The sequence below is a fragment of the Erpetoichthys calabaricus genome, chromosome 3 (assembly GCF_900747795.2).
Source record: "Erpetoichthys calabaricus chromosome 3, fErpCal1.3, whole genome shotgun sequence".
Taxonomy (NCBI): Eukaryota; Metazoa; Chordata; class Cladistia; order Polypteriformes; family Polypteridae; genus Erpetoichthys; species Erpetoichthys calabaricus.
Genome location: NC_041396.2, coordinates 42,906,718 through 42,934,644, shown reverse-complemented (window position 1 = coordinate 42,934,644; position 27,927 = coordinate 42,906,718). Strand labels below are relative to the sequence as shown.

General features: G+C 39.3%; 1 protein-coding gene across 1 annotated transcript in view; it reads left to right on the top strand.

Annotated features, from left to right (window-relative positions):
- eif2d (eukaryotic translation initiation factor 2D) overlaps positions 1–24,765 on the top strand; it is a 54,973-nt gene extending 30,208 nt beyond the window's left edge. Inside the window, exons 10-15 of the mRNA XM_028796699.2 lie at positions 4,250–4,405; positions 7,566–7,655; positions 7,915–8,010; positions 10,427–10,547; positions 19,792–19,966; positions 24,594–24,765. Coding sequence (XP_028652532.1) covers positions 4,250–4,405; positions 7,566–7,655; positions 7,915–8,010; positions 10,427–10,547; positions 19,792–19,966; positions 24,594–24,664 — 709 coding nt within the window. The 3' untranslated portion in view covers positions 24,665–24,765. The remainder of the gene's footprint in view (positions 1–4,249; positions 4,406–7,565; positions 7,656–7,914; positions 8,011–10,426; positions 10,548–19,791; positions 19,967–24,593) is intronic.
- Positions 24,766–27,927: the final 3,162 nt, after the last annotated feature.

Sequence of the window (27,927 nt, the reverse complement as noted above, 5' to 3'; positions counted from 1 at the left end):
ATAGCAGAGGAGACTGATGAGATCTTGGAGGAGTATGGTATCAAAGACAAGGTTGTGGCAGCCACTGTTGATAATGCGGCCAACATGGATGTAGCTGTCAAAATAGTTGATGGTTGCAGAATTGCACTGTGCACAGTTCCATTGGACTTGAGTTGATTGTATTTGTTGCTGGCTGATGTAGTTTTATTTTTGAGTGCTCAGCTCATATATACTTTTGAAAAGGAGAGTGTAAATGTTACTGGGCATTCTTGTGTAATTGCCACAGAATAATTTATGTTATACTTTGTTATTGCTACAGAAGAATATTTATTTTATTATTATTTTACATTTACACATTTTTTTCTGGGGACCCCATGGCACCCCATCGAGGAGCCGTAGGCTGTGGATCTCTTAAGATCTCACTGTTGGGTTTGTAAGGTCATGCTACTCCTAAATTTCTATCTTGTTCAAAGATCAGATATAAAACAAAGTTCTAAGTTAATCGACCTGTGTGTTCTCCTTTTTTAAAAATAAGAATCGATAGGAGAATCGATAAAGAATCGAATTGTTAAACAGAATCGAAAATGGAATCGGAATCGTGAAAATCTTCTCAATTCCCATCCCTAATCTTCAGTGTTGTCCCATGAAAAGATATAATAAAATATTTACAAAAATGTGAGGGGTGTAGTCACTTTTGTAAGATACTGTAACATAAAAATGCAGCTGATATCAGAGAGATGAAGTAAAAGACATTTTTTCCCAAAAAAGTAATTTGAAATTAGTATCAATTCTAGAAATGGCAAAGTGGTCCAGATCTTTTTTATTTTGTTTTTTGAGCTTGTAATTCCATCACTGAACCCAAATAGTTAGGTATGCAGCCTTAAACGCCAAGGTATAACTCACACTCTGGTATAGACTTTGGTCTCTTGATAAGAATAATGATGGCCTTTACTTTGTAGTACGGCTCCATCTAATGGCCAACAAACATAGTGAAATGAGTTTTAATAATACATAGTTCTTTGAACATTCAGGAGAGAGGACATAAAATTGCATATCCAGGTCCTCAGTTAAATAAATAAATAAATACATCACCTCTTCATTGCATCCTTTTACCTGTTTTATCCCCTATGTTTTTTTAATTACTGTCAGACTTTATGTAATTTTCATACATATTTATTATGCATGGATAATACAGCTGATAATGGATTTCAATATTAGTTACCTGCTCATTTTCAGGAATATGCCGGGATATTTATTCAGGGAGATTTTGCCAATTTGTCTGAAAAAAGAAGTGAGGTTCACACAATTTGCTTAATGACAAACACACTCTGTCCTAATAACCAGAAGTCTTCACCAGTGTTTGCTAAAGGCATTAAACTCTTTTGAATTGGATGAGATGCACTAGATGCTCTAGCATTATACAGTGCTGTTCAGGATTGTTACAAGCTAGTCTGGTGAATTATCATCATAGACCTTTTGATGGTACAGTACTTCTAAAAGAAGCAGATATGAATTTAATTAAACTTTGTTGCCAGGCAGCATAGTTGCTTGGAATTTCTCTTGGTGGTACTGTACATCCATACACTTCAGTAAATACAATTAACAGCACAATACATGACACCATCCCAACATTGCTGAATTTACAGTCCTAGAGAACAGCAATACCTTGCACAAATAAATAAAACAATTTGACAATGCAGAATTTCACTCCTGCCCAGTAATATACAGTGTCATGTAAGCCTTATATATAGGGGAAAAAAAATCGAGATTTAGCGAGTGACAGCAGTAGGATAGAACCTCAGTGTGTTTGGCAGTTCTTACAGTTGGCAAACGGTAACATTTCTGTATTGGTAACAACTGAAACAGACAGTTACCTGAGCGAGTGTAAACTTTTTAAATATGCATGTTTTCTGGTCTGCACTGTATACAGGTCCTCAGCAGAGTCCAGTTTCAGGTCCACAATCCTTTCTGCTGACTCAATGACATGCTATAATTTACAGTTTGATTGAGCAGATGCACTGTCAAAACAATAATAGCTCAACAAAACTGTACCAGCACATGCAAACCAGTAGCTCACTTGTTGGTCAGGGATTGCTGTTTTGTTTGTATTTTTTAAAATATTTTGTGAATAGAATGTGCTTGGTGGGTTTTGTTCATGCCATGGAGCCACAGCTACCCTGTGAACCAACCGAATAAGTGGCTTAGATAATTGATGTGTGATTGAAATGTTATCCATGTGTTTGTTGTACAGATGAAATGGTCGCATTTGTTGGTACTCTTATGTGCTGTATGCCTCCTAACTAAATGAAAAGCAGTTGTCCCCTGTATACCTGCATGCCTTTGATATGTCATCGAGTGAAGCAAAGCAAGTGTGAAAAGAGAGAAAAGAATTGCTTATATTTTAAAAGGGCCAGATACTTCTGTTGGTATCCCTAGAAAAGATCATAAATAATTTTGATTAGAGTGATTTTTTTTTTTCCTCAAGCAACTGTTTTCCTTAATTAGTGTCATACATGACTCCAGTCATGAAATCAGTCAGTCAGCCTTTTGCTGTTAGATCTCATTGTGTGTCCCTCACTGAACATGGACCAAAGAAAGCAAAGGAAAGAGTTGTCTGAGGAGGTCAGGGAGAAAGTTATAGACAAACTTGTTAAAGGCAAAGCTATAAGACCCTCTCCAAGCAGCTTGATGTTCCTGTGACAACAGCTGTAAATATTAAGACTTTTAAGTTCCATGGGACTGTAGCCAACCTCCCTGGACGCATCCACAAGAGGAAAATCAACCCTAGAATGGGCAGAAGTTTGTGAGAATGGTAGACAGAAAACCAAGAACAACTTCAAAAGAGATGCAACATTCAAGCTCCAAGGTCAAGGTCCATCAGTGTGTGATTGCACCATCTACCTCTTTCTGAATGACATTGAGCTCAATAGAAGAAAACGGAGGAATGCTCCACTGTTGAAAGAAAAACATGAAAAAGCCAGACTGCAATTTGCTAAAATGCATATTGACAAGCCACAATGCTTCTGGGAGAATGTCCTTTGAACAGATGAGACAAAGCAGGAGCTTTCACATCAGCTCTGTGTCCACAGATGAAATAGCTAATCTTTCAAAGAAAAAAACACCATACTTACTGTGAAATATGGACGAGGCTTGGTTATGTTTTGGGGCTTTTTTGCTGCGTCTGGCACTGGGTGCCTCGAGCCTGCGCAGGGAACAATGAAATCTCAAGACTATCAAGACATTCTGATAATTAACAAAAGTACACAACTAAAAGCACCCAAGAATGACTAAAAACAAACCATGGGACTATTGTTAAGTGGCATTCTATGAGCCCTGATTTGAATCCTATCGAACATCTATGGTAAGAACTGAAACCCACAGTCTGGAGAAGGCCCCCTTCAAACCTGACACGGCTGGAGCAGTTTGCTCAGGAAAATCTCCAGGAATTGCTTGTTTGCACAGATTTATTGATAAAAGGTTATACATCCAAATATTAGGTTATGGGTCCCATCAGTTTTATCCATGCCATTTATTTTCATTTGTGTTATTATTTGAAATATTCTGTTGAATCAAAACTCTAAAGCAAAGTCTGATTTATGTTAAAAACAGAATAAAAAATGTTGGTTCTTCATTTTTTGTGGAGGAATACCAACAAATTTGTCCACATCTGTACATTTCCAGCTAGTGACTTATGAATTAGGTTCCTCGTTACTTAGGACAGTGAGTCTGTAAACACGTTAGAAAAGCTTTGGAGCTACCGTAAGTTACTTATGCTTTTTTTTTCTTTCTGATACTTGGATTTTACTTAAATAACTATGTGGCAGATTTGCCAAAGACCATGTGCTATTCACAGTGCTAAGCACACTCCATGCAGAGCTAAACGTTTTTATGAGTGTAAGCCATGTGTGTTTACAATGAACAGAATGAGGAGCAGCAGGTTTTGTCAGACCCAGAGCAGGAAATCAGAGACTAAGGTCAGATAGAGTTTTTATAAATATTGTGGGTGGGTTTTTATTTTTTTTTTAAAGAACAAGCCAAAAATAACTACGACAAATGTTTTTCTGTTTTTTTTTTTTTCCTTCATCTTTTTTGCTTATTTTAATACCTTGGAGGCCATTGTGTAATGACTGACTGGCATGACTTGTGTTCCCAAGTATACATCGACTGTTGCTTTAGGCATTTCCTCTTCAAACAGCACTCAGCTGCTTATGGGATTTCATAAGAAAAGCTGCAAACTATCTGTAAAAAAATTTTTTTTTTTTTTCTTCAGGCTTCAGCGGCTCGGGGTCCTGGAGGAATCCCTGATGGACGCATCAGCCAGTGAGACCAGCAAAGATTCTATAAAGTCATACCAGCCCCCTGACATCAGCACCATCTATGGTGTCTCCAGTAAACTGGCCCTGCTCTTTCAGAACTCACAACACAAGTAAGAAGTTGTTTTATGTTATTTATCTCCATCCACAGCTGATGGTAACACTTACCTCCAGTTCCTTATTTAGCTCCTTCAATTTCTAAATTATACACAGTAAATGAGGCACTGCATATAGAAATAAAGTAGTAAAGCCTTTGACTACTAGGGGTCACTCTTGAGCCATCCCAAATCCAAACAAATACCAAGGAGATGCAATATAAAACAAGAATGGCATTTTGTTACAAGAATTATTTAATATGACAAGGAAAATGCAGAAGTATAAAAGAAAAGGGAAAACAATAAATCTTCATGCCAAGTGGCTAACCTATAAACATGGTGTTCTGAGGGTTGACTCATTCATTTTCCCACATAGCATCCCCTTCTCTACTCTCCTTGTACTTGCACTCTTTTTTTCACACTCCTACACTTTTTTCACACTCACACTTAATCCTGCACCAGTTGACATCCTTTTACTGTCTCACCTCCTAATTGAAACTAATTAGCTTTATATCCTGAAATGGCTCTTAAGTTTTGACCAGAAACTACTTCCAGGTATGTCCCATGAATGACATCCTGGGTTCTGCATATCATTATGTAGTCATTGCCAAGGTATTAAGACCTCCACTTACTTTAGGGTGTCGAAGGTCAAAAGACCCCTCCACCCCCATACACAGGCATGTACTCATACATTATGAACATTACATGCTGTATGTCAGTAGTAAATCAAGTACACGTTTTATATTGGGTCAAGTTAATTAGTGTATTACAATTAATGTAATAAACTATTTGATGAGTGCAACATCTCATCTCTGCAAAATAGTGCATCAATTAAACATTTTAAAGACCTATGCAACTTTGTGGTATTTGTTGCAACAAAATAAAAAAATCAAAGGTAAGTCCTGGAGAGAAATTTTAGAGAATTAAATTTACAGGATAAAAAAAGTAGACATATGCAAGTGCAGAGGAAATGTTACCTACGCCAAAAGGAGCCAATAACTGAAACTGTCATAATGGGGGATCCTCCATTCAGGTTTAACATTGTTGGTGCATCATATCTAATACAGTACCATCATTGTCTTCCATATAGTTGCCCAGTCTGTGTTATTGGCGTGCATGTTGCTACTCAAGCGGCATTATTTTTTTATTTTTTTTTAAATGAAGGCTTTATCATAGCAGGTTGGAATATTCGCTTACATTCAGAATTCATGATCAGGTGGTGGTGGTGGCACAGAACACCACCATAGAAGAACCAGAGAAGAAAACCGAGAAAAGCAAAGATTAATAAAGACTGCAGATTCATTTGAAGAGTATAACAATTCTATGTATATCTAGTGCATTAAGGGTAGAACTAAACTATAGTTGGAAAAGGCCAAATTAAAGAAGTAAAAGTGATCTGCTGTAGAAACTGTCTCATTTGTGTCAAGTGCATTATTAAAATTTTTTTAGAGTTACAGTGGAACCTCGGGTCACGAACGTCTCTGAACACGTACAAATTGGGGTTACGACTAAAAAGTTCACCAAACTTTTGCATCTGTTCACGACCACACACTCGAGTGACGAACAAGCCAGTTTCCCTTCCGGCTTGTACGCAGCGATGATTTCCGCACGTGTTCAGTCTCTCCCTGTGCAGAGAGCGAGAGCGAGAGCCGGACGAGAAGGCAGTTAAAGAATGCACCAGGCTTTTTGTAAAGAGACTGCTTCAAGCATTGTTAACCTTGTGTATTTTAACCTCCACTTCTGTTTTTATGGGATCATTTATTTATTGAAGGATTCTGAAAGCACTGCACTTTATTTAATTTGGACTTTATTGTTGTTTTGTTGATTTTAATAAAAGCACTTGGCACTTTTTGAACCCATCCGATTGCTCCATTGTAGTGCCTCACTGTCGTGCTCATCGGTAACATTACCGACGGTGACGGGTTCAAGGACTCCCGGAAGCAAGATGGGAGCAAACCCGCATCGTCACAAACTTTACCTCAAAACTGTAATCTCCTCTCCACCCAGTTCCTCCTAACTTCCTTCATGCCAGAACTCGACTCATGCAAGGTTAGTTTTCTTGGTTGTTTATGGTTAGTTTTTGTATAAATTACGGATTTTTCAAATGTTCATGTTTTCCCTGTGCTTAAAAATTCTTGCAATGTTACTTTTCTCTGTTCAAGGTTTTCTCAGCGTTATTCAGTGTTTTTACATTTAGCTTACTATTACACTGTGCATTCTATGGTATGATTAACTATTTTTGTGCTTAAAAATCTTTTAAAAACATATATTTACATACAATTAATCCGTTCCAGACTGTACGAACTGTATTTACATACAATCCTATGGGGGAAATTACTTTGGGTCACCACCAAATCGGGTTACGACCAGCGTTTTGGAACGAATTACGGTCGTGACCTGAGGTTCCACTGTACTCTTCAAATCATGTTGTTTTTTTTTTTTTTCAGCTGCAAATGTCAAGAATAGCTTTCAGCAAACTGTAATTCTATCTTTTAGCTGCATCACTGGACTCTTTTTGAATGATCAACTTTTTCTCTTTTGAAGCACAGTAACACGTTAATGTTGCAATCTCATAAAATGACCCATAAGTTGCCTGTTCTGATCATGCTCCACCCATATCAAGCTACCAGGACTCGTATTTTTTATTTTAAAAAGCTTTTTTATAGGTCTGATTGGACTAGTTTACAATCTTGATGATCATAGTGGGATTGGGGTGTTTACTAGATTGTGAGCTGCTCCCAGTGAAACTTTGTACTTTTCCTGGTATTTTTTCTCGTATATCATGGTTGAAGAAGGTGCATCTGCTAAATACTGACTTGAAAAGGATTAATACCTACACAGTGAACTTGTTTTGTGTTTTATATTTGTAATTAATTTGATCACTTTGACATCAGTGTCAAAAAAGTCAAGTTCAATCCGATGTGAATTAATGTTGTATAACAGTAAAATCTGAAAACGTCCAAGAGGTGAATACCCTTTTTGATAGGCATTGTCTAATGCAGACTGTCGGTGTAACTGTGAAGACCCTGCTGATTTAAGTGTCCTCCCCCATGCAGGATTGATAGGAGGCAATATTAAAACCTGATCAGTGTGGCAGGTTTGCTACGTTTGCTTTCTTCTGCCTGATGTCCACTTCCACTGTTGTAACTGAGCTAACATGACACTGTTTTATAAATAGGAAGGGGGACCTCCTTACTGCCACTGAAGTCAGGACCATTGTAACAGACTATGTGAAGACCAATGAACTAGTCCACACTGAAAACAAAAAGTAAGCGCCTTTTTTATATTTACTCTGGTGACGTTTTTTTCTTTGATTAGGTAGTTAATGCTAGTCCAACACGCCAGGCCACTGTATGATTCAAGGCTGGCGTTTTTGTAAAGTCTGCAGTTTTTTTAAAAGGCCATCAGGTAATGTAGGTATTGGCCTACAATCATTTTAAAAGGTACTGTCAGTAAACTTTGCCCAAGTGAAATGTGAACGTTTCCTCGTTTCCATAAAACATATCTATTTTTCATTTCCTCCACAGCTATATTAATGTGAACCCCATCCTCTGTGACTGCCTTTTAGATAAACCTGAGCAGCATGAAACTGAAGTGCTGAAATGGGATGATCTTTTTTCCAGGTATGTGAGAATCAAAAAACGCTGCCTTGGAGCACAGCTACTGAAAATATATAAAAGTAGTGAAAATTACATTTCCAGTTCATTGTATATGTGAAGTAAATCTCCGACAATACTTGGAATTTGAAAACTTGTGCGGTGCCATATTTCTTAATTTTAACTGGACTTGGCTCGCAGCTGCTCTGTGTTATACACAGATTTTAGTTTTCTTTTGACCATCTGAAAACTGGTATGTTAATAAAGCTTAACCATTCATTTGATGATTGATTACAGTAAAGAATTTCAACTTGTGATGAACCATGCACACAACTTATGATGATGTTACAGTAAGCGCAGTTTGCTTCAGGTACTGTACAGTGTGTACTTTGAAGTAAGCATTAGCTTTTACTTCTAGTTCAAGAAAACGCTTGCTGAGCAGGAAACACAGCAACTGTAAAAGTACAAATTGTTTCATACTTTATTAATTTACTTTAAGGGGAAGTATTCATTTTATTATAATAAATTGAGAGAAAATGCATTAGAAAGGTTAGGTCTGCATGTTAAATTGTTCTAGCGAGTAGCACACATGTCCCCCTGCAGCAGACTGTGTAGAATTGTCATAATCTGGAGGACCACTTGGCTCGTTTTAAGGAGGCAAAGCATTTAGAGAATGCTGGAACATTCAATGATTCAATGGTGAGGGGAAAAACATTTAAAATGAGTGGGCCAGCGTGGCTTAGTGTCTAGACTGTTGTCTGCGGAGGAATGTTGAATATGTAGCTTCTAGATCTAAACCCTACCAGAGACTTACCAATCAGCCTAAATGTGCTCCAACTGTAAAAATAAAAATAGCAGTTAGTTATTTGTTCAAATTACTTTGAATAAATGGAAATGTACAGGTGCCCCACTCTGAGGTTTATACTAAGATGATAACTGTAGGGCACAGAAGTAAAACTCTTTAAAATGAGAGATGGCTGGGAAGTTACTTGGCGTCATACATAACGATGATATTCAGTGATCTTCTTGCCCATGGGACACATTGCCTTATATTATGGATTTAGTTAGTTTTCAAAATCTGCTAAATTGTACATAATTCTTGCACATCTTTTTCAAATCTAGTTAGTTTTTCAAACACAGGTGATAAAGAAGGAAAATGTAAAAAGACCATATGTGTTATTCGTCAGCAGATATCTGCAAGTTCAAAACTGAAATCTGTTGGTTGAGCATTCAGCATTCAGACCCCGGACTCTGTCTTCTCTGATAGTCCTAATGAGGATATAAGAACCTCCAGTTGACCTTTACTAAGAACGCATTTATTGTTAGGTATCAATGAGAGGATCTTTGTGCCATAATTAAAAATTAACCAGCTTTTGCAAATGATACATAGTTACACATTAAACAGTTTTTGCAAGTTACTTTAATAATAATAAAATAATTCATTACATTTATATAGCGCTTTTCTCAGTACTCAAAGCGCTATCCACACAAGGAGGAACTGGGAAGTGAACCCACAATCTTCCACAGTCTCCTTACTGCAAAGCAGCAGCACTACCACTGCGCTACCTGTGAGGACTTGACTTTGAATTTGTCGTGTTTAATAACAGATACTCCGTTGTAGGCATACTTTTTAAGACTTATTGTTCAAGTTCATATTAAAACAGCAGTATTCCCAAAAGTTTAAGTATTAATATGATGCAACTCTTTTTTTTTTTTTTTTTAATTTTACTGAAATTCTTACCTTCTATTTGTGATTGTTTTTAATCAGAGACTGTCTTCTGTTTATTTGAGGATTTTAAAATATCGGAATACTGTAATGTTCTCAGTTGTATCACTGCTGTCCAGGCCCCAGGTGCTGTATGCTGAAGATTTGTTACTTTGCTACCTTTATTTGATTTCCAGTGGTTAAGCACCGTAGTTAAAGATATTTTGCAAAAGTGCACAATACTCCTTATTGTATATTATGCTTAGATTAGGAAGCTGAGTTGAACAACAACCCTTTGATTCTACTTTGTGTTGCACTCTCGGTCAAACCTCACTCCGCATGCTCCTGCAGAGGTGCACGGTACTCCTCTTGTATATTATTGTAGACATAAATAGCACGGGGCATTGCCCAGGTGAGTAATGTTAAGCTGTCGTCATTTTGTCTGCTTGTCTGGCTTCAGTCTGTTCAGATGTTTCACTTGTTTTGAGCCAGCAGGTGGTCACTGGTGTGCAAACTGTAGCACACAAATTTAAAAAAAAAATTGTATTCCAGAGTAGTCTGTCTTGTCCATATACTCCTAGAGAGCAACTAAGCAACATTTGATCTAGTTCGATCAGTGGGAAAAGTGAATGTATAGGGAAGATACAGACAGATTATATGTGTGTGTGTGTGTGTGTGTGTGTAATGTTTTGCAGTATGTTGAAAATGGATCTTCACATGTGATTGTAATGTTTCTAGATGTCTGGACAGAATGCAGCCTTACCATCAGCTCATGTTCCCTGACCAGCAGCCTATCATTCGGAAGGGACATATCGCACCAATAGAAATCTCTGTAGCATCACGAGGCTCTAACAAAAAGGTACATTCTGTTTTTCATGTTTCATCTGGTTATGCAGTTGTTTTTTTTATGTATGAGTGAAGCATAACATGCATAAATCAATCTGGTATGGCCTGGTCAAGCTCGCGCTAATGACATAAGTCTAGATACATTTCTTTGTGTATTATTTTAAACAAGACAAAAGTTAAGGGGTAATTGGATAGTATGTGAATGCATGTTGTGCTTCACATGTCATTTCTTATATAACTAGGGGGCTCCGCCCCCTGCTCGCTTCACTCGCCAACCCCTGGTGTTGGGAAATTACAAAGAGTGTGATGTATGAATGAGATATAGCATAGTGTGCAGGTGTAGATGACGTAGATAGGAAGCAAACAATAAAGTGTTTGGCACAGTGTAAAGGTTTATTGGAAAATTTCTTTGTAAACAATATTAGTAGTAAAGATGGTGTCTTGTCCTTGAATGAGTTTTCCTTGGCATGGAGCATTTATGACCTTAACTTTTTTTTTTTTTTTTTAATATTTTTATTTTATTATGACCTTAACTTTAATGTCAGATGAACGTCGAACTTGTGAGAAGGCCACATAAAGTTGGCCACGTACAAAAACGGGCTCAGATAGGTAGATGCCAACCTTGTCCATGGTTTGTCCTTGTGATTTGTTGATGGTTATGGCAAAGGCAGGTTAAATGGGGAATTGTTTCCGTTTAAGTGTAAAAGGTAATTCCAGGTCAGAACTTGTAAGGTCAAATCTAGGAATTAGACCAGTATTGTTAGCATGTGATCCTGTAAGAACTGTTGTTTGAATAACATTAGCCAGGTTTCCATCCAAGGAGTTTTTGCGAAAAAATATTTAGCGCTTCAAATTTTTTTACCAATATAGCTGATGGAAATGCTAATTATCGATAAAATGTTGTACATGTCGACATAATATTTTTCCGTTTAACTTTAGCGCATAAATTCCATATCGATACTTCAGATGTCGCAAAAACTACATTGGAAACACTTTTTGTTGGAAAAAAGGGCTTAACGCAAATAAATGTGTCACATATCACGTGCAATCAAAACGAGAATGGCGGAGTGGTTCGCATGGTCTGATGAAGAGAGTTTTTTTTTGATTAAACGTCGTTATTTTGTATTAATTCAAATTTCAGTTTTAATTAAAAACCTTAAGGGAAGCAGGTTACAGTACTAATTCAGTTGTTATCGCACTGAGAAGGGATGTTGAAAGGTAGGCTCACCTGTACAGATCCGATGCTGCAAACACAGCTGCATCATGGGCACTTCCAGGAGTGCCAACGCAAATGTCTCGTATCATGCACCTGTCATCAACAAGGGCCTGGAGAACAATAGATGGCCACCCTTTGTGATTAATGTAATTGCGGTAGCCTTCCATCGGGGGAAGAATAGGCACATGTGTGCCATCCAGCGCACCGTAAATCTGTGGCACAAGATGCACCAAGGAATTGCGGTATGCAATTTCATTGGCCTCCGCTACAGTCGGAAGTCTGATATAACGCCGCATTAATTTTTCTTTAATAGCGGTGCACACAGCATATACACATCGATGGATGGTAGTTTTACTAACCCCGAAAGTTTCTCCAACTACTCTATACTCGGCGCAGGTTGCCAGCTTGTAAAGGGCGATGGCAATCTGATTTTGGGTTGGAACCGGTGGTCGGTGGCAACCTGTGATGGGCGCAACATCAGGACTGATGAATCCACAAAACATCTCAAACGTCGGCCGTGTCATTCTAAAATGTTGCAGCCAGAGATTTTCTGTGAAGTGTCTCTCCACCACCTCCTCCCAGAAGGTCTTATTCCGTCGTCTCTCCCATACCCGTGGGTTTCGTCGCACTGGGGTACTTTCTTCGAGCTCTAGGGCTATCAGACAAGCAACTGCTTCATTCTGCTGTCGTCTTCGGATATTATGTACAATTCCAATTATTTGTGAACCTGAAATAACAGTAAGCTGGCAAATTTCAAAAAACTGTCTGAATAATCTCTCCATTTCTTTGTTTCTTTGTTTAGTGGCGGGTGTGTAACGTGGAAAACAAAAGGTAGATAATTTGCGACATACACAAAATTATGTATGGAAACGGCTCAAGGGCAGATTTTTTTCGCGATACAACAAAACTTATGCAACAGTTCGTTTTGGGGGGGGATGACGTCATCACGCACACCATTTTATCGATAAAAAGCCAGTTGGATGGAAACAGGCTGGAGACAGCAAATTTCGCACATTTTTTTTTATGTATATTCTGTTTGTCGATAACAAAACGATAACTGGATGGAAACTTAGCTATTGTGTGTCATGGTGTAGACGACTAAATGTGTACCATTGCATAAACCCTGTTTAGTGTTAAGGTTTTTTAATAGCATGATTATTGTTCCGTTTTTAAGGCTAAGACTGTGTTGTGGTAATCCGGCTGGGTTAATAGTGTTCAAATATTCAAAGGGGAAATTAAGATGGTCATTGTTGTCATCAGAGTCAACTTTGTCAGAGCTTAGAAAGAGGTGTGCCTCTCCAGGAAGTAATGAAATGACCTGGTTATTTATGTGATCAACATTAATATTTTTTGGACATAATATACAGTGGTGTGAAAAACTATTTGCCCCCTTCCTGATTTCTTATTCTTTTGCATGTTTGTCACACAAAATGTTTCTGATCATCAAACACATTTAACCATTAGTCAAATATAACACAAGTAAACACAAAATGCAGTTTTTAAATGATGGTGTTTATTATTTAGGGAGAAAAAAAATCCAAACCTACATGGCCCTGTGTGAAAAAGTAATTGCCCCCTTGTTAAAAAATAACCTAACTGTGGTGTATCACACCTGAGTTCAATTTCCGTAGCCACCCCCAGGCCTGATTACTGCCACACCTGTTTCAATCAAGAAATCACTTAAATAGGAGCTGCCTGACACAGAGAAGTAGACCAAAAGCACCTCAAAAGCTAGACATCATGCCAAGATCCAAAGAAATTCAGGAACAAATGAGAACAGAAGTAATTGAGATCTATCAGTCTGGTAAAGGTTATAAAGCCATTTCTAAAGCTTTGGGACTCCAGCGAACCACAGTGAGAGCCATTATCCACAAATGGCAAAAACATGGAACAGTGGTGAACCTTCCCAGGAGTGGCCGGCCGACCAAAATTACCCCAAGAGCGCAGAGACGACTCATCCGAGAGGTCACAAAAGACCCCAGGACAACGTCTAAAGAACTGCAGGCCTCACTTGCCTCAATTAAGGTCAGTGTTCACGACTCCACCATAAGAAAGAGACTGGGCAAAAACAGCCTGCATGGCAGATTTCCAAGACGCAAACCACTGTTAAGCAAAAAGAACATTAGGGCTCGTCTCAATTTTGCTAAGAAACATCTCAATGATTGCCAAGACTTTTGGGAAAATACCTTGTGGACTGATGATTCAAAAGTTGAACTTTTTGGAAGGCAAATGTCCCGTTACATCTGGCGTAAAAGGAACACAGCATTTCAGAAAAAGAACATCATACCAACAGTAAAATATGGTGGTGGTAGTGTGATGGTCTGGGGTTGTTTTGCTGCTTCAGGACCTGGAAGGCTTGCTGTGATAGATGGAACCATGAATTCTACTGTCTACCAAAAAATCCTGAAGGAGAATGTCCGGCCATCTGTTCGTCAACTCAAGCTGAAGCGATCTTGGGTGCTGCAACAGGACAATGACCCAAAACACACCAGCAAATCCACCTCAGAATGGCTGAAGAAAAACAAAATGAAGACTTTGGAGTGGCCTAGTCAAAGTCCTGACCTGAATCCAATTGAGATGCTATGGCATGACCTTAAAAAGGCGGTTCATGCTAGAAAACCCTCAAATAAAGCTGAATTACAACAATTTTGCAAAGATGAGTGGGCCAAAATTCCTCCAGAGCGCTGTAAAAGACTCATTGCAAGTTATCGCAAACGCTTGATTGCAGTTATTGCTGCTAAGGGTGGCCCAACCAGTTATTAGGTTCAGGGGGCAATTACTTTTTCACACAGGGCCATCTAGGTTTGGATTTTTTTTTCTCCCTAAATAATAAAAACCACCATTTACAAACTGCATTTTGTGTTTACTTGTGTTATATTTGACTAATGGTTAAATGTGTTTGATGATCAGAAACATTTTGTGTGACAAACATGCAAAAGAATAAGAAATCAGGAAGGGGGCAAATAGTTTTTCACACCACTGTAGTTCGTTGTGTTAAAAGGGGTATTTGGTCTAATGAGACCGCTGTTCCAAATATTTCCATAAGTAAGTCGTCGCAGATAAAGGGTTGAGGAATTGTAATAATATCTGGGTGAAGTCCATCTGTATTGGTGAGTGTACAATGTCCTAATTGAAATAACCAATTGTTATATTCGGGATCTGGACATCGCATGCTTTGTACCAAGTGTATCTTTTGAAAGCAATGCCAATTGTCCGCGTAACATTTTTTGTTCCGCGGTTTTCGAAGTGGGTTGTAGGCGACGACGTGAATTTTTTTTTTTGATGCGGGTTCGTGTTTGTGGTCCCGTTACTCGAGCCGTCTAGTTTTGTACCCGTGATCGTGAATTGATGACTTGTTTGATCTGTATAGTTAGGAATATGGATAAGTAATAAGTAGGATTGAACTCACTGTTAATATGCGGACTGTTTGTTTCTTCGTATTATCACTAATCGGGTCTTGCGCCTGTATATGTATTGTAGTTCGGTCTCTTGTTGTTTATGTATGACGTCGTCGCGTATTTTAAGGTGGACTGAACAATAGCTGAGCGCATGGCATGTGGAGCAATAGCTAAGCACTGTCTAAAATCTACTCCTAATAAAAGTACCTTTCCTCCAAAGGGAATATAATTATTCATCAACGCAATGCCAATTGTCCGCGTATTTTAAGGTGGACTGAACAATAGCTGAGTGCATTGCAAGTGGAGCAATAGTTAAGCACTGTCTAAAATCTCTTCCTAATAAAAGTACCTTTCCTGCAAAGGGAATATTATTATTTATCAACGTTTGTAGAAGTTTATCAATGGTGTTGAGTAAGTGACTGGATGCCATTGTACATTCATTTATAATTAATAGTGTGGCAAGACGGATGTCACGTGCATTGTTACTGTTCATTTTCATAGTGGATACCGATGTTTCTGTGCTTGGGACCGATATTTTGAATAAGGAGTGACATGTGTTTTTGGAGCCGAGACATTTTTTCTTCCGCAGTTTCAGAAGCGCGTTGTAGGTGCAGACGTGATTTGTGCATATTTGCGTTCTTGATTTGTTTCAGGGTGCAGTGTTCCAATGCGATGTAATATTTGTCCACATACGCGAAAGCAGTATGGGCCATTGCCTTTTGGTGACCTGATATTTACTCCGGTAGATGCAAAATCAAATGAACTATTGTAGGATGTAATGCAGTTCATAAAGTTTTTACTTTCAGGTACTTCGTTAGTTAAAAGCTTCTGTAGAAATGCAGGAAATGAATGTAAAGGAGGCAGTGTAATTTGACCCTTTTGACAACAACGTGTAAATTCATAACTTGTATTGCCATTTGTTTCTTCAGGGAAGTTAAGTGAATGACAATGATTGCAAATGACATTAATTAATCCCAATGAATTTTCATGAATAGTGGACTTATTATTGAACGCGTTGTCAGCTAACTGGCGCAATCGTTTAGCAGGAGTCTGTCGTTGATGTCCTTGACGTGTATCTTTTGCTTGTGCCGTTTGAGAGGCGCGTCGTTGTATGTGCAGGATTTGGGACGTGCTATTCTGGAGCTGTAATCAATTTGCCTGTGGTGTGTGAGAAGCTCGTTGCAGTTTACGGCGTTCATTGTTTGTATTGAGCCTTGCCCGTTTTTGTATGTGTGTTAGTGTGGTCGTGGGTCTGAATCGTCCTTTTTGTGTACGTTTCGCGTGCTATGTCCGTAGTCTGTCCCGTTTCGTGTCCAATGGGCTTTGTGTGGCGCTCGCGGCTTCTTTTTTTTTGTGTGCTGGGGGCTTGTTGCCTGAGTTTTTATTTCTGTTAGTGGAGGGGGTGTTTGTGTGTCGTGGGGCTGAATCGTCCTTTTTGTGTGCGAACCGTTTCGTGTGCTATGTGGCGCCTGCGTGTGACTCCTTTGTTTTTGGTGTTCTAGGGGCGCGTGACCTCATTTCTTCAGTTACTGGAGGGGGGCTTTGGGTGTCGTGGGTCTCAATCCTCTTCTTTGTATGTGTCCCATTTCGTGTGCAATGGCTTTGTGCGTTTACGTTGCATTCCATCCGGCCGGTTTCCGTTGCTTGGAGGGGGGGGGGGGGTTTGTGGGGCGCCTGCGCAGTACGTCTTTTGCGTCCACGGCCCATGGCCGGATGTCCCTGCGTCCATTCGGTTTACCATTCTCAGTTAGTAATATGGACAGTCTGAACTTATGATAGACTAAGTGCTTACACAGATTCACAAAACCCCAACAAAAATGGAAATCTGTGTGTCATGTCACATATACTGTAAATCCACATATGTATTTAAATGAAGCAGCAACACGGAGAATGACAGAGGTACATTTTATCTTATTTGCTCCCGTTGGAGAACACTAGAAAATAAAACAAAAAATCATTCAAAGGGAAGAACTGACCAAGTGGCAACAATAGAGGAAAAAGAACCAAAACTTTAGGTAATGAAGTTTCTGGCAAAATTAAACTTTTGGCTATCCTGGATTGGCTGGGTGGCCTCCATCTCCTCGAGCCTTATTTCTAAAACTTTGTATAGATTCAGCCATGAAAATATGCGCACGGCAAAAAAAATAGGAAAATGAATATAAAACCAGGGGTGTATATAACTCAATAACACAATATACCTTTTATTAACCACAATCACCTTGTAAATGTGCATATTTTTATATATGGGGCATGCTAGTTGCCCTCATACATATGCAATCACAATGCTGTAGAACGTCACTGGCTAGTAGAGCAGCCTTCAACCTTATGCAGTGAGACCCTGCCACCTGCATTCAAGAATATCTGGCTGCGTTCCACAACTGAGAGCACAAGATTATGTGTGGCATTATAGTGTCACTCTTGTGCATTCTGGGAGTTTGGGGTGCACATAAGGCACCAGGGTTTGGGTGGGTAGCCACTCTCACCTGGCACATGTAATGACATGATTGCTGTTACACTGAATAGTACAGGCCATATGAAAAACTGCAGGTTCAGCCAGTTACCTTACCAATAAACCAGCCGCCATGTATAGCACCGTCATATCTGCCAGTGCTACTTGGCCTCAAAGTCAATGAATCACAGTTGACCCAGGCGACTGAGTCATGACATTTCTCAGTCAGTCCTTGGCATAACATATGACTTGTGTTTTAATGAAATGTCACAGCTCACGGTTAACAAAAGCAGCTTCATTATTGCTAGGTGCCCTTATTGCAATATGAGTGCAGCAGATTGGTCCAGTTACGTTAGGAGACCCAAACGCTGCTGCAAATTGCCTTTATATGTTGGCAAAAACTTGCTGTTTTATGGATGTAAACCCACACACCATACAAAAACTGGAATTAACGATTCACTGGTTGGTTAATAGCGCAGCGACCATGACGGTGAGACTTGGCTAAAATATTCCTGACCTGTCGGTCAATTCCATGAGAGATGACAAATAACCCAAAAAAGTTTTTCTGTGCATATATGCAGCATTGACCCTTTTAAAATGGAACTAAAATGCAATCTGTACATTATATTCATTACTTTTGAGGTATATTTGTCATGTCAGTGCACATTAACAGCTTGGTGATGTGAATTATTTTATGTACAAGTTTGGTTTGGCTACATTTCTCTGCCTGATCAAGTGTGTCGTCATTCCTCAGTTTCTCTGAAATGTTGTTTGCACATGGGTTGGACTTGCTGTAAATATACGCATGTTCCACAATCCAGTTTTCTTTTACAAATTCCTACATTTGCATGGGAAGTTGCATATGCACATTTCAAGCCTCTTTGTACATTTGCAAGCTTCATAAATGAGGCCAGTGCTGTATAGTAGACTGTCGTAGCTGTAACTGTAGTATAATGGTGCTCAGCAAAATTTTCAGTCCTTCTTACATAGTCGGGATAAACGATGTGGTCAAGGCAGTATTAGCAACTGGATACCAAGAAATAATGAGAATAGGAAATGGTTAATAACAATGACTTCCTGCATTTGAGACAAGTAGTTAACAGGCACTGTTTTGTAGTATGAGAAGACAAATAAGCTTCTCCATTAAGCATTTGTTAAGGGATTTGAGTCTGAACACAGTTCTAAATGTTACGTTTCTTTAGTCTGATGTCCACAAATTATATGTATTGTTTTGAGGAACTGATTAAAAATTAGAAAATAGTAAATAAAAATGCACATCCCTTTAGCGGAGGGGTCCTCAAGTTTGGTTGTGGAGGGCTTCAGTTTTTGCTCCAATTCAGTGTCTGCATTAGAAACCAGTTGTTGCCACTGATGCAGTTACTGCTAAAAAAAACATTTTTTGTGTTTCATTGTAATTAGTGTATAATTTCTTAATTTAGTATTAAACACCGACATTTCTTGCTTTCGTAACTTGATGCAAGTGACAAAGGAGGCAGCGGCTCACCAATTAACTTGGCTTCATTAACATCTATGGTGTTAATCGTGAAGTATTCACTTTTAGCTTATTTTTATATAGTGCTCTTTACTAAATGCAGCTGCAAAGCGCTGTGACAAATTCTCAGGTAAAATGCAAGTATAAATTTTACAGATTTACTATATATAGAATTAATACACATAAAGACACATCTGTTTTAATAAAATATTTAAAAAGAATTGGAAAAGAAAAAAATGACGTAATTATAGTTACTAATCTGCAAAAAGAAAACTAATTTGGATGATGTCCTCGGATAGGAAAAAAAAAACTGCAATGTAAGAAATAGCCAGTGTAGCAGATTAAAGTCATAGATTGAAATAACAAGTTCAGTTATCAGCAAGGATTGACTTTTATTTAAGAGGTTGGGTTGGAACAAAAACCTGCAGCCACTGTGGTGGTCCACAATCAAACCTGAGCCCCCTTGCTTTAGAAGTGATGGCTGCTAGTCAGTCTCATACAATTGCTTTGCTTTTCACTTTCAGTCTGCACTGCACACTTATTTCACACACTAGAGTATCTATCTATCTATCTATCTATCTATCTATCTATCTATCTATCTATCTATCTATCTATCTATCTATCTATCTATCTATCTATCTATCTATCTATAGTGATTCGTTTTTCTTGCATTAGAATAACAAATTGTTTTCTTTCCTTTAGGTTACTCTTATCAAAAATCTTGAACTCTATGGTTTGGAACCACAGGCCGTGGCCTCATGCCTACAACAGAGAGTACAAGCAAGTTCCACCATCAGCCCTCTCCCAGGGTCTAAGGACAAGGTCCAAGTTCAGATTCAAGGCAACCAGGTCAATCATGTCGGCAGATTACTCCTTGGTATGTGCTGGAAAAGTCGTCACATTAATAGAGTGTTTAGTAACGGGGCTTGTGTCAGTGTTTGGGCTTTTCAGTCCATTAAGACTTAGGGGAAAATGCATTTAGGATTGAAACCAGGAAGCCCTACTTTATGCAATGAATTGTGGGAATCTGGAACCGACTACTGAGACGTGTAATTGAAGCGGAAACAATGACAACCTTTAGGATGTATTTGTATGTGATATTGGGATAGTTTAGATATTAGCTAAAAAAATATTTGATGGACCCCTCTAATTTGTCAAATTTCTTATGTTCTAACTGGAGTTAATGGCATAGGTTGAATGGCTACTTTATCAGGGTCTCCATTTCGTCACTGAACAGTACGACTTTCTCAGGGATGTCACAAGATGTCAAGAGGGCATCATGGGACTGCTGGCCCATGTTTCATGTCACACATGAGCTACACAGAAGAGCCTCCTCCATCAAACTGAGTGTCGTGCCCCAGGAGCCAGACAAGGACCTTTCTAACATGTTTCAGCTGAGCAGGCCCAAACGGTCACATTGCTGTAGTACATAGTGAAAAGTCAACATAAATACTATAGAAAAGGTATTTGATTTGTCCACAGCAGATTTAGGACACATACTTTGTGTGATATGTTTTGAAACCGTTCGCAACACCCAATGTTTCAACTGGGATGGTAAAATCGTTTTTCTTTGCCACTTTCCTTTTATTTATATATATAATTTTTTTATTTGCTTACACTATTGTAGGCTACCACAGCACAAGGCTTTGTGACTTCCACATTTCCCTGAAGCAAACATTGATAGCTGCTGCATTATGAACAATGCTTAGGGGGCTTCCTTGTTCTTTTAATAGAGTGCAATAATTTTGCCTTTTTTTCCCCCCACAGAGCTACTTGCACCAAGGTGAACCTTCACTCAGACCAAATTCAACAGGCATATCACCGTAATTAGATTGTACAGATGCCATGTCAGCTTTTCATTTATACACCAACAAAAAGAATATCCTCCATACTCATGAGTATTGACGGGTTACCGTAGACTGGCAGAATACAGAGAAAAATTAACGCTATTTTTGCAGTATGACATTATTTCATTTACAGGATGGCAGCAGAATAATGTCCATAGCATAATTTGGGCCTAACACTCCATATATCATCAACATTGTTTTTTTTACATAGAATTGCAAGCCTGAGAGGTCTTGAAAGTTAACAGGAAGGAGGTTAAATCACCAGCCCACATTGACACTCACGGCAATGGATCTCAAGTATTTTCACCGTATTCTGGTCCAAATATCAGTGTGAATCAGAACTGGGATTCATTAGCTCGGTCTCACAGAGTCCAGTGTTTTTTTTCCTTAGCCCACTACAACTGTCCCACCTTTTTATTTTTATTTGTTTGCTGTTATAACCCATTTTGTGACTAGGTTTGGTGAGTTGTGCATTATGATGTGCATCTTTTTGTACCTCTCTTGTGCAGTTGAAGTTTTCAAACCGTTATATCCTGACAATGTCATGTGTTAAAATCCCAGGAGGGTTGCTGATTCTGATACACTCATGTCAGTGTGTCGGGTGCCAGGTTGCATTCCAGTTACTTCAGTGTTTAATTTTGCCCATTCGCCTTCTGAGCTGTACTCGCATGCACACAATCTGTTGCTTACGTGCCTTCCTGCTTTTAACAATGTTTTTGGCACGTACGCTGGCGTCGCTGATTCAGCATTCATGTCTTAGAGAGTGCCGACAGGCCTAATAAAGTGGCCACTCACTTTATACCCACAAGTCCAAAAAATATTAAGTTATACTGAATGTAAGGAAACTCCTGTTTTGTGTTGCTTCTTAAAAATACAAATGAAGTGCAGCTTTCAAAAGACTAAAGTTGATTTTGGCTCAGGTCACGTGACACAGCTCACACCCATTCCTGTTTGCCTTGTGCTTCAGTGAGGCACTTTTCCTATTCTTTTGCTCCCAGTGCCACTGTAATCTTTGCATTTTGCCAGTACACCTGGTTCAGCGGTGTTTGAACGACTGAACAGGACCTCTTTGTAAAGCTGCCATCTCACACTTTATTTCAAACTCAAAACAGGAATGGCAGAAGCTGAGAAAACTTCAGTTCATGCTAACACTACAGACAATGCTCCCCTTAGGCAGCCAGGCAAGAAGAGGCCTTGTGAGTGAAACCAAAAGGGTCAAATAAACAAGGGGACATTTTTAAAAGGTTTATTTGTTGTAACAGTCAGATGTCTAGAAGTTTCTGGTAGTCTGTCACTTTCTTTCAAAACATACATTTTAACAGAATTCTACTTTCTAAAGCTCCTGTGTGAATGCTGTAATGGCAGGGCCACGTTAGGATTTGCAGCTGCATCAGAAACATTTGGCTGTCTGGTGAGCAGCTTTGGGCTCCACTGCTTAACCTGTCCGGGCAAACATGGTGAAAAGTTTATCTTTGTCCTCGCATGATTCACTAGTGATCAATTCTGGGTGTTAGCTGCTGACTCATAGCTGACAAGCCACGTAAGCGGGAGGATCATTTCACACCAAGTAACGTAACGTTGTTTGTCTTAAGGAAGACACCAGCCATGCTGTTTTAAATCGTGATGTCCTTGTGCACAGGATAATGGCTACAGTGTAAAGCCAGACAGTGATGTATGGTACAGAAAGGCAATGAAATCGGAAAGTCCTAAGAATTGTCACCAAGGGCATACCAGTGTTCTTGAAGACTTTCATCAGGGTTCATCTTTTTGTCATATGTGTATTTGTTTTATTTCCCAGCACTGTCTTTATACTAATTAGGATTTCAGATGAACCTTTATACACTGCTAGTATATATTTAAATGAGTAGACCAGTGTGTCTTTCTTATTTTTATCTGTTCTCATTGTTTTTTGAGGTGCTCAGTTTTGATTTTCTTATTCAAAGAAAATCTAAAACATTTATATTGCTGAGAAAATTTTAAAGACTGAAGTTTCCTGCGCCATTTTCTATTTGCCCCTTTTTATTAAGTTTGCTCCCTTAGTTGTATTCAAATGCTGATGGACAATGAAGAGTGCAGAAACAGGAGCAACATGGAATGCTAAATAGGAACAGTAACTCGAGTGCCATACTGACGTGATTGTTCATTTGTAACAAAAACGTCTTACTGACCAGACATGTAATTTGTGACAGAGAGATATTCTTGCAGGGGTCCTCAGTCACAGTCCTGGAGGGCCGCAGAGGCTACGGGTTTTCATTCCAGTCAGTGTCCTAATTAGAGCTCAGTCCTTGCTGATAATGAAAGTTGGTGTTTAACTCTATGCCTTGTTAGTCCCTTTATTCATCAAAGACAAATGTTAGATACTTTGTAGCTCAGAGGTCCTCAGTTACAGTCCTGGAGGTCTGCTATGGCTGCAGGTTTTCACTTTAACCAATTTCTAAATTAGAACCCTTTTATTTACTGCTAAAGCAATATGTTTTTTGGGCTTAATTTTAGTTCTCTTGCCTGTTACCATTCAGAACCCTTAACTGCCTATTTTAGATTTTAGCAGCTGCATTTAAGTTTTAATTTTTGCCTGTTTTCATAATCAGACATTAGTTAATAATGAGATGCAGATAACCAAATAAACCAGCAGCTCTCCAGCTCACGTGCAGGATCTGTGATAACAAATAAATGAGAGGGGAATTGGAAGGGCCATCAAGTTTAAATCTATTCTGGTCCACAAAACACATGGATAATGTTCTCACAGAAGGAAACGCTACAGTGCAATTAAAATTGCTGTTGGATGAATACAAGCATTAACAAGTCAAACAGTTCGATGGACTGCTTTCTGATTAGGAAAGGAGTTGGAATAAAAACCTACAGCCACTACGGCCCTCCAGGACTGTGATTGAGGACCCCTGTTATAGATCAACTATTATTTCTTGACCAATTGCTGAAAAGACCACCACTGTCTCTGATGTTCTGTTTAATAACAATTGAATAAAACTCTTAACACAAAGTTGCCCCATAATACACCACACATCACGTCAGTTTCTTGTTTTAGTCACAGGTACGCAATGTGCCAGTACTGCACCCTCCTTAAGTTTTTGAGCCCTGGTAGATGTTATTGATGATCGTTTTTTGGCGCTGTTTAAATCTCACAAGTGTGTGCATAACCGTCGATTGCCAAAGCCCACCTTAAGTTAACGAGAAACACTTGCCGTTCATGGAACTGACTGAGCCTTGTTTGGCTAAGTCTCGATTTTACAAGCACGCTTCATGGAATCCTCACCGGTCTCGCCAGTTTTTATTTTTTTAGACGAGTGAGTGACTGACTGATCAATTTAAAATCTGCAGTAAAGGTAATGAAGACCTCATTCTGCGTTTGCAAATAAACTCCTAAATAGCTGTGGCTTGACGGGGCCTGGAGTTCCTCCACCCTGTGCAGAAAATGCAGAAAGATGTGCAGGTTTGGCACTTTGACTGGTTTAAGGTTTGGCACTTTGACTGTTGTTTGTGGACGTTGCTGAGTAAGAAGAATGGCAAAGAGCATGTGGACGTCTGCTAGAAACTGCAACAAAGTGACAAACATCACAGCATAAGTTACTGTTGATATCATGTCTTAGCATTTGCTTTTGTGTAACTTTCTGAACATCAATTGTTTTTTATTTTTTACAGAGGAATATAACATCCCCCGCAAGTATATCCAAGGTCTAGATAAAGCTGCAAAGCCCGGGAAGAAAAAATGAGCGTCTTGACATCTCTAAGAATATCATCACTTGTAAATAGAAGTAAGCCAACCAAAAGGTCTTGTGTACAAAATAAAAAGTGTCTTATTTAAAACACTAAACCCGTCTCATTTTGAAATCTTTTAACAGGTCATTGATCATATTTGATTTACAATGTATCAATATGTCGGGTGGGCAGTGCGCTGGTACAGTTGTGGGCACTGCTGGCTTACAGTTCCAGCATGTTGGCTTCAAGTTCTGGCGTGGTTACTGTCTGCAGGGGGTCGCCACTTCAGCACGACTTGCCCGAGTCAGTGCCTCGTTATTAGACTGGCAGCCCGTCTGGGATTAGTTGCAAGATAACTGGAGATTCTGAAGAGGGTGCTGTGCTTACTGGAGTTGTACAATGGCACGGTAGCGTTACTAAGTGGTGTAGAATCTCACAGACTTGAGCTCAAAATATCCACAGAGGCTTACATTTTCATTTAAGACAACTGTATGATCAGTAACTAAATTAGCTGATAAATGAACTCTGAGCTTAATTGACTCATTTTTAAAAAAGCCAACAACAGCATTAATGGTTTAATAAAACTGGTTACTTGTGTCTTAGCCAAAAAAAATTGATCTGGTTGAAATTGTCGTGTAATCACCTAAACAACACTAATCTGTGTTAATATTTTGGAAGAAAAAATGTCGCCTGCCAAGTTCTTTTGCATACCAGAACAGTCAGTTAATCTGTTAATGTTTGCATAACATAAAGGGAAAAGCTTACTGTAGGGACATTTGACGGGTAACTTAGTGTCTGTTTGACTTTTGTAAAATTGTATTTTCTATTCTTTTTCCGTTTCATTTGTTTACATTCTGCATGTGTCTGTTTTAGGACGATTACAAAGATCTCTATATTTCTTGAAATGCCTAGAAGTGCTGTATTCTGTTACATAACTTTTTTCCCCATACGGGCTTAATAAAATGTAAAATACAGTATAGCTTCTGCTCACCAAAGTATAAATTGATGGCTGTTTTCTTTCCTTATATGTTTGTTTTTAATAATTTAGTGTTTTTTGGGCATAAGGGTCTGTTTATTTAGGCCAGGGTGGGTAAACTACAGCCTGAGAACCTCTGAGAGAAATCTGTAATAGTCCGGCCTTTTGAGTCGTTCTTAACAAGATGATGCTACACTTGTCTGGTCTATGTGGTGTCATCCCAAAGATAATTATGAAAACAAGCCTTTATAGATGTCATATGTAGAACTGCCACATAGAGGGCTGAATGTGTTTGCTTTTAGCACTTGATTGCCTCTGTCGAGGTTGTGTGTTTTTAAAGAAATACAGATTTAAGTACGGCAACATCTCCTTAGGCCGTTAATGTTGACAATGCTCTTGAAGGCTTTGAGCTGGAAATAACTGAACCCTAACGGAATAGTGAGCTTAAAAGGATGTCTATCAGAATTTATCTGCCAGAGTTCTAACGACTATACATTACCAAGGATTTGTGTCAAAGGTTGTTGTGACGGTGTTCAAACCGTCATATTGGTGAGATGCAAGTACTAAAATGGCCACGGCTTTGCACATCAGAACCTCAGGCTGTGGGTCCCAAACCAGCTACTGACACCGTGTAAACATGTATGCGCCCCAACTGGAAAGACACAAGAAATGGAACTAATTGTATTTCAAATGCTGTAAGTCGCCATGGATAAAGGCCAACTAAGTTATAAAAGATAAATGGGTACCTCGTCGAGAAGCAACACTAGATATCAGTTAAAAAGTGACTCTTGTTTTGTTGAGATAATGTTCAGGCTATTTTATCCTGTGACTAATTTTAAAACAAATACATGTTACATACCTCATTGTAGGTTTTATGCTACTGTGCTCTCGAATGCTGCTCCGTCTTTGCACGCTGAATTTGGTGGCGGGAACTTCAAACCAGAGTTGTGTGCAGCTGTGCCATCGTGCTACAGTTCAAGAGTGCGCCCCTGCTTAGGAGTGGGGCATCTCCAACCGCAAATGGGATTACTAAAACTTCAACATCATTCGGGTGTTTGTGGGATGGATATATATATATAATGTATACACAGTATCTCACTAAAGTGAGTACACCCCTCACATTTTTGTAAATATTTTATTATATCTTTTCATGGGACAACACTGAAGATCTGACACTTTGATACAATGTAAAGTAGTCAGTGTACAGCTTGTATAACTGTGTAAATTTGCTGTCCCCTCAAAATAACTCAACACACAGACATTAATGTCTAAACCACTGGCAACAAAAGTGAGTACACCCCTAAGTGAAAAATGTCCAAATTGTGCCCAAAGTGTCAATATTTTGTGTGGCCACCATTATGTTCCAGCACTGCCTTAACTCTCTTGGCCATGGAGTTCACTAGAGCTTCACAGGTTGCCACTGGAATCCTCTTCCACTCCTCCATGACGACATCACGGAGCTGGTGGATGTTCGAGACCTTGCGCTCCTCCACCTTCCATTTGAGGATGCCCCACAGATTCTCAATAGGGTTTAGGTCTGGAGACATGCTTGGCCAGTCCAGCACCTTTACCCTCAGTTTCTTTGGCAAGGCAGTGGTCGTCTTGGAGGTGTGTTTGGGGTCGTTACTATGTTGCAATACTGCCCTGCGGCCCAGTTTCCAAAGGTAGGGGATCATGTTCTGCTTCAGTATGTCACAGTACATGTTGGCATTCATGGTTCCTTCAATGAACTGTAGCTCCCCAGTGCCGGCAGCACTCCTGCAGCCCCAAACCATGACACACCCACCACCATGATTGACTGTAGGCAAGACACACTTGTCTTTGTACTCCTCACCTGGTTACCGCCACACACACTTGACACCATCTGAACCAAATAAGTTTATCTTGGTCTCCTCAGACCACAGGACATGGTTCCAGTAATCCATGTCCTTAGTCTTCTTGTCTTCAGCAAACTGTTTACGGGCTTTCTTGTGCATCATCTTTAGAAGAGGCTTCCTTCTGGGACGACAGCCATGCAGACCAATTTGATGCAATGTGTGACGTATGGTCTGAGTACTGACAGGCTGACCCCCACCCCTTTTCAAAAGACAACCTCTGGATATGACGCTGAGCACATGCACTCAACTTCTTTGGTCGACCGTGGCGAGGCCTGTTCTGAGTGGAACCTGTCCTGTTAAACCGCAGTATGGTCTTGGCCACTGTGCTGCAGCTCAGATTCAGGGTGTTGGCAATCTTCTTATAGCCTCGGCCATCTTTATGTAGAGCAATAATTCTTTTTTTCATTTCCTCGGAGAGTTCTTT